This window comes from Tetrahymena thermophila (genome assembly GCF_000189635.1).
Source record: "Tetrahymena thermophila SB210 genomic scaffold scf_8254527, whole genome shotgun sequence".
Lineage (NCBI taxonomy): Eukaryota > Ciliophora > Oligohymenophorea > Hymenostomatida > Tetrahymenidae > Tetrahymena > Tetrahymena thermophila.
The window spans coordinates 513741-520943 of NW_002476301.1; the positions used below are offsets into that span (position 1 = coordinate 513741).

Consider the following 7203-nt stretch of genomic DNA (forward strand, 5'->3'; position numbering starts at 1 on the left):
AATGTTCAGAGCTCTTTATCAATGAAAACAACTTATTTTTTTTTAATAGAAGATAAAGAACATATATAAAAGTTATAACATCAAATTATTGTATTTATAGGTTTAAAACAATAACATATATTTGTATGACAAATTATTGTATATATAGGTTGAAAACAATAACATATATTTGTATGATAGAAGATAAATAAAAGTATATATAAAAATATAAAAATAATTATATATTAATATATATTTTATAAAATTATTTGTGTGTTAATAATATTTTATTATTCATATAATTAAAATTTCAATGTAAATATGTTGAAAATAATAAAATATATTTATCTAAACATTATAAAAAAACAAACAACACATATTAATGACATCAAATTTTATAAATATTCATTATATAATTTCTTAAAAATTTTATTAGTCTTGAGTGTTGCCATTTGGATATCTAAAAATTTTATTTTAATAAAAATTAAAATAAATGAAAAAGGATAACAAATAGTAAATCTTACTTTAAATGAATTTGCTTCTCCTAAAATTGTTGTTATTAATTTTAATACATAGAATGATCGATTATCTAAATTTATTAATTTTTGAAAGCACATTCTGAACTTTATATTTATTCATCCTGTCTACAACTTTAATTAAATTTCATATTTTATTTTTGTTATTAAACATCTACTAAAGATTATTCATATTTAGAGTTAATTTCTGGTTAATGTATGTATGTACTCAACACATTTTTTTTAGAGTCTATTTAAATCTTACTCTTAAACTTCTTCAAGTTTTATAGTTTATAACTATTCTAAGCAATTTTAGTATTCATCAAAAATTTATTCAAATTCACCATCTTCAACATCATCTTTATTACATAATATAATATCTAGAAACAATATTAAAAATTCTTTAATGTTTTTTAAAACAGGTAGAGTTAATTTAAATTAAAATAATAAATCAAAAAATCTTGGAATGAGTAATTCTCTTGTATATATATGTGAAAACAATATATTTTATTATTTATTATTTGTCTCGATAGTTGATTTGATAATTTTGGCCTACTACACTATTGATGTTACTTTTACGAAAAATTGTTAATATTCATGATTGTTTATAATATTTCCAATTTATAGTTCTGTAAATTTAAAATAATTGCAATGTTAAATATAAAAATGGTCCATCCGGAACAATACTTCACTTAGATCACATTAAAATTAATCAAAAGTTTGCTAAATTTTAGAATTATTATCTTTGTTCATTTTTTCAATGTTGCTGATTTTTAGTTTTTATATTTTGATTTTTTTAATACTTTATAAGTAAAAATAAATTATTCACTTCTATTTTACAGAGTAGAGAGATATATAGTCTGATTTTGATATCAGAGAGATATTATAATTTTTTTTATTAATATATTATATATTTTTATTAATTTTGAATTTTTTATTAATTTTGAGATTTTAATTTTTTGGATTGAATTCACACCCTAAATGATTTCTGAATGGGTCTTTATTTTTATTTATAATAGAATTACCTATATATAGGATGGTTTTTTTTATTTTTAATTTTTTAAAATTTGAAATTGGCTGAATTCGGACTTTATTTATCTAATATATTTTATTTTATAATAAAAGTAAAAAAAAGAAATGATTTTAAAAAATGAAATAATTATTATTAGAAGTAATTAAGCTATTATTTAAATAAAAGGGAAGTCTATATTTAAACTTACTAAAACCTAAAATTAATTTTTTAACTATTTTTTATAAGGTATCTTTTAATATAGAAGACTTATTTGAAAATTGAGTTATTAATTAGAGAAAGTTAAATAATTTTATGTTTAAAACAATAATTTTTTAAAATTGAGATTAGATTCATTTATAATTAAAGAAAATAAATTATCATTCAATTAAATAAAAATCCATCAATTAAATTTTAAAATTATTCTTAAAATTAATTAGAAAAGATACTTAAATTTGTAATAAATTTGATAAATGATTAATTTAATCAAAATAAATTAAGTTTCTAATTTATTTAAAACTCTTTAATTTAATTATTTTTTTTTTGAAATTAATTATCTACTTTTATAATTATAACGATAATTAATTTATTAATAAAAAATTAAAAATTAAGAAAATAAATTTGATTTCAAATTTTAAAAAGTCTTCATTAAAATTATTTAATTAAAAATTTATAGAAATTATTTATTTATTTATTATTTGTTATTACTTAAATTTAATAATTTAATTTGGTAAATCATTATAAAAAATAAATTATATCAAATTATTAAATTTATTATAAAAATTAATTATTCAAAAATTTAAATATTGTTAAAAATAATAAAAAATTCTATAACTACCTAAAATTTGAAATTAAATTTAGTAAATTATTAATAATTGAAAACAAATTACTAAAATAAAAGCTTATTTAATTAAATGTTTTAAATTAATAATATTTATTTTTAACGTTAAATAAATTATTTTGAAAAAATCAATGACAAACTTAACTTTTTCTTTAAAAAATGTAAATTAAAATAAACAATTTTTTAAAAATTAAATCGAATAGACATTGTTTAAGAAAATTAAGAATGCTGATAAATAAAAAACACGATTAAATAAGTTTTAATTTAAAAATTAAAACAGTATATTTATTTAATTTGAAATTATTAACAAAGAGTCAGTTATAACACGAGTTTAAAATATTATTTACAATTTTAAATATTCTATTTGCTTTTATATAGGAGATAAAGAAATAGATGAAGCTATTTATTTATTTTTCTTATTTAAATATTAATTTTACTATTTTTTAAGACTTTCAAACTTAATAAGCAATTTAAGAAACTTAATTTTGCTGATACTAAAAATTTTAATCATTTATGAGTTTTTATTTTGAATCTCTTTCATTTATTAAATTTTATGAATTTATATTTGGGTCTACATTTTCAGAATCTTATTTTAAACTTTCATTTTAATTGTCATAATATTCGACTTCCATTTCTTTATCTTTTAAATTATCTTTATTTTCAATAATATTTATGTTTGGATATTTCTAAAACGTAGTTATTTAATTTTGTTCTTCTAATTTTTATTACTCTGTTTATTAATATTTTTAATCAGTATAACTTAAATCTTAAATTTGTTGCTAATCGTATTTGTTCTGATCTTCTATATTCTCAGTTTTTTTTTAGTGAATAATTGATTTCTCTTCATTAACTTATATATTTTCTTCATTTTCTAAACTTGATTATGAGGAATCACTTTACTGAGAAATCTGTAATGAGAGTACATTTAGAGTATTACTAATATTTTATATGTTTTGATTATCTTTTTGATAGTTTTATGAAAAACTGTTTTGCTTTCTAAGATTAAATTAACTAAGTAGTAATTTAAATTGAGCATACGAGCTTTTGCTAATTGTTTATTCAACTATTGATAATGGGTTTGTTGCGATATCTTTTTAAGTTTTATTATATTATGATCTTGTTCTTTTAGAACTTATATTATAGTTTGTTTTTATAGTGTCTAATACCTTAAAATAAAAATATTTATAAGAAAATAAAAAATTGTTTTAAAAAATTACTGGAATTATTTGAAAGTATTATTTTATAAGAGACTTTTTAATATAAAATTTATCAGATTTTTCAGCTTTATCAGTGCAAACATTGTAGTTTTTATATTATTGATAAAATATATTATCTTAAAGGTCGTTTACTGTTTAGCTATTAGTTAAAATTAAAAATAATTCACATTTTTATTAAGAAAAATTAATTTATTACTTTAGATTATTTTATAAAAAATTAGAGACTACAATCAAATCTATGTTTTTATTATTGTCTGCTTGTTTTTGCTAATTTTTTGGATAATTAGAGTTAATATTTTTGCAAAGAGTTTGCAATTCTAAGTTTATATCATCTTTTAATTAGCTGATTTTGTAACAAAATTTTTCTATTCCTATCTTTTTTTCTTTGTTGTAAAATAATTCTTATTCTGAATCTTTTGTATTCAAACTTTCTTTGAATATTTTTCTATTTAATTTCTCATTCTCTAACTTACTCTAATTTATAAATCAACATTAAAATATGTATGTAATACAAAATTAATACTTACATTTAGTAAATCTAAGGCTTAAACGTTTTCTAAGTTCATTAAATGATTTTATAATTCTCTTATTTCAAAACTATCCTCCAACTGCTACTCTGAGTAGTCAGAACAAGGAATATGTGAAGAGTTTAGAAATATCTGATAGGTATTTTCTGTGTTAAATTTAAACGTATCATCTAAATATTATAAAATATAATTTAAGATTCAAAATTATTCACTTCATAAATTAGTTATTTACTTATTTCTTAAATAGGAATATCAGTTAAAAATATTTAATTTAGGTTATTTAACTTTATGTTTCTCAATTAGTTGTAATCAATCGATTTAGAAATAGTAGCAAATTCAGAACGTTAAGATATAATTTTAATGTTATCTTAAACAAAAGAAAGACATGTCTGCAAATCTCCATTAAACATATGAACTAACTTACTAATTGTATTTATGTGTTATTTTTCAGAATAAACATCAGAGGGAAAATTTATCATAAAAGTATTGAATTCCTCGCTTTAGAGTAAGATATCCTCCTTTGATTCTTTTTACTCTTTTTACATTTCAGAATCTTAAAGATTTTCATTATCTTCTTTGACTAAATTTGCAATATATAAGGGATTCATAAAATGGTATTTTCTATAATTTCTTTCAACTTCAAATATAATGTATAAAAAGATAGTAATTTATTCATATGATATAGGCTAAAACTAAACAATATCTTTGTCCTGAAGACTAATTCCCTTTAAATTTTATTCATTATCTTTTTTTTTATTAAAAATATAAAATTTATTTTTTTTTTGTTGCAAAAAGGAGGAAATGCAGTATTTAATAATAAATATAAAAAAATAATCTTTACCTTAATTAATTGATAATATAAAGGGAACTTTAGAGTTTTCTGATAACTTTAAAACTTCATTTTAAAATAAAGTATCAAGCTGAATATCAAAATTTCTAAAGTATATCACTTTTTTACTTGAATCTTTAGCATCAATATTAATTTAATCTTGTTAATCACTTTCTTAAGTATTTTAAGAGTGTATTTTTTTAATAGGAACAAAAAAAGAATTCAACGTTCCTTTTTTATTTTAATTTTATTGCTTTTCATTATTTGTAGAAGAGCCATTTTATAAAACGCAGCTTTAAGTAATTTCAGTGATTTTTTTAAGATCTGTACCTCCTCTTTTCATGCTGTTATTAATTTCTATAATCTATATTTTAATTCAAATTTAATTATTGTCAATTTTTTAAATTTATTTCACTTACTTGCATTTTAAGTGACTTAATTGCTGCCTTTAAAGCAGTTGTTTTACCACATCCTTCTCTACCATTTAATATTAAAATATTTCCTTTATTTTTCCAATTTTTGCAGGCATTACTATTCAACAGTTTTGTATATTCTTCATTCATATTACTATTATTTGAGGTATTATCAAAGTATTCAGAAAAGTCATCATCAGAATCAACATAACCAAATAGTGACTCCCCCTTTTATTTATCTTTAATACCTTTATAATACTTCCTAATCCATAACTAAATTAATTATCCATTAGATTCTTCTATTAACTATTTTATAAAATATTAAAATTAAAAAAAAATATTAATATAAAATCTATAAATTTAAAAAAATTTATCAATCCACTATTATATGTACTAGTAATACATTTTATATTTTAAATTAGCCAAATCAATATATGAACTAAAATAACTGTCTTACTTGAGATACTCTTTGAGGACTATATAAGTTACTCCACATAGAAAAGGGTGAAGATGTAATAAAACGAAATAATATATATTTGATCATCTTCTCAATTTTATCAACGTTAATTTCTAATTTTTGCTATTTTTCATTTTTTTATTCCTTCATATAATTTGTGATATTGCTGACGAGAGAAGATATAAATGGCTAAAATTTTTCTATTTTTTAAACTATCAATTCATAATTGATATCAGATATAACTTTTTGAAATAGCTACTAGTTTTATTTTTTAGGGATATTAATACTTGGAGAAGGAATGGTAGACTATATTGAAGATATATCTTAAGATAAACTTTATGACTATATTTACGGTGTTTGTAGATTATTACTGTCTTTGCGTAAGTAGTTCAGTGTAGTTTGAGAGCTACCTTAAGTTTTTTAGTTGTTTAATTTTTATTTGGAATTAATTTTAGCAGATTATTTCTTTTATGGAGCTATTGATTGCTACTCTTATATTATCCTTTATTATTATATTCTACTAGATTTTCTTAATTGCAATGGAGAGCTTTCATTTTTGCTCTCATCAGCTGAATCTTCCAATTATTACTTCTTATTTTTATTGTTCAGAGTATTAAAAAGCGTTTATTACGTTGTATTCTTTTATGATGCTTTACTCATATTTCCTAACCTATTATCTATTTTCTTTTATTCCTTAATGAATATCACAAATAATGTGAATTTGGCGCTAAAAATATCTTTATGTAATAAAATAATAATTAAGTATTGGTGTTAGGATAATTAAAAGACCTCTTTTACGCCAAACATTTAAAATTTAATATATAAATATGTTCAATCTAAAATTGAATATAATTTATCATATTACTATAAAATATTATTTATATATCTATTTTAATTAGAATTCTTTCTATTTTTTATATCTGCTCTTCAAATCAAAAAAATAACAGAAATAATTTAGCATAAATTGGTACGATTAATAAAGAAAAATTATTATATATATCATTTATTATTTTAGTCAATCTATTTTTAAGCATTTCTAATTTTAATAAATTATTCAGTAAATTTAATTTAAATTAAGATTTAGATTTTTCAAATAATTTAGTAGACTATTGATAATTTTTTTTTAAATAAAGAAGTAAAAAATTAAATTATAAAATTCTTTTTAAGTTAAATTATTTGAATAAGTTTTTAAATATGGGGTTGGGGTTGGGGTTGGGGTTGGGGTTGGGGTTGGGGTTGGGGTTGGGGTTGGGGTTGGGGTTGGGGTTGGGGTTGGGGTTGGGGTTGGGGTTGGGGTTGGGGTTGGGGTTGGGGGGTTGGGGTTGGGGTTGGGGTTGGGGTTGGGGTTGGGGTTGGGGTTGGGGTTGGGGTTGGGGTTGGGGTTGGGGTTGGGGTTGGGGTTGGGGTTGGGGTTGG

At 20.0% G+C, this 7203-nt stretch overlaps 2 protein-coding genes across 2 annotated transcripts; both read right to left on the minus strand. All coding sequences in view use genetic code 6, as the record gives it.

Moving 5' to 3' along the window:
• Positions 1–384: 384 nt before the first annotated feature.
• TTHERM_00487159 (hypothetical protein) lies at positions 385–1093 on the minus strand (the record flags this gene model as incomplete). Its single annotated transcript, XM_001470626.2, has 2 exons — positions 385–439; positions 504–1093. 2 exons carry the CDS (start codon positions 1091–1093, stop codon positions 385–387), a joined length of 645 nt encoding a protein of 214 aa, XP_001470676.1.
• A 1691-nt stretch (positions 1094–2784) lies between these two features.
• TTHERM_00487170 (hypothetical protein) lies at positions 2785–6523 on the minus strand (the record flags this gene model as incomplete). Its single annotated transcript, XM_001032929.2, has 8 exons — positions 2785–3510; positions 3562–3700; positions 3758–4035; positions 4089–4258; positions 4321–4833; positions 4930–5281; positions 5337–5636; positions 5788–6523. Coding segments are annotated over 8 exons (3201 nt in total), but the record flags the coding sequence as incomplete, so codon positions are not given.
• Between the last annotated feature and the right edge of the window lie 680 nt (positions 6524–7203).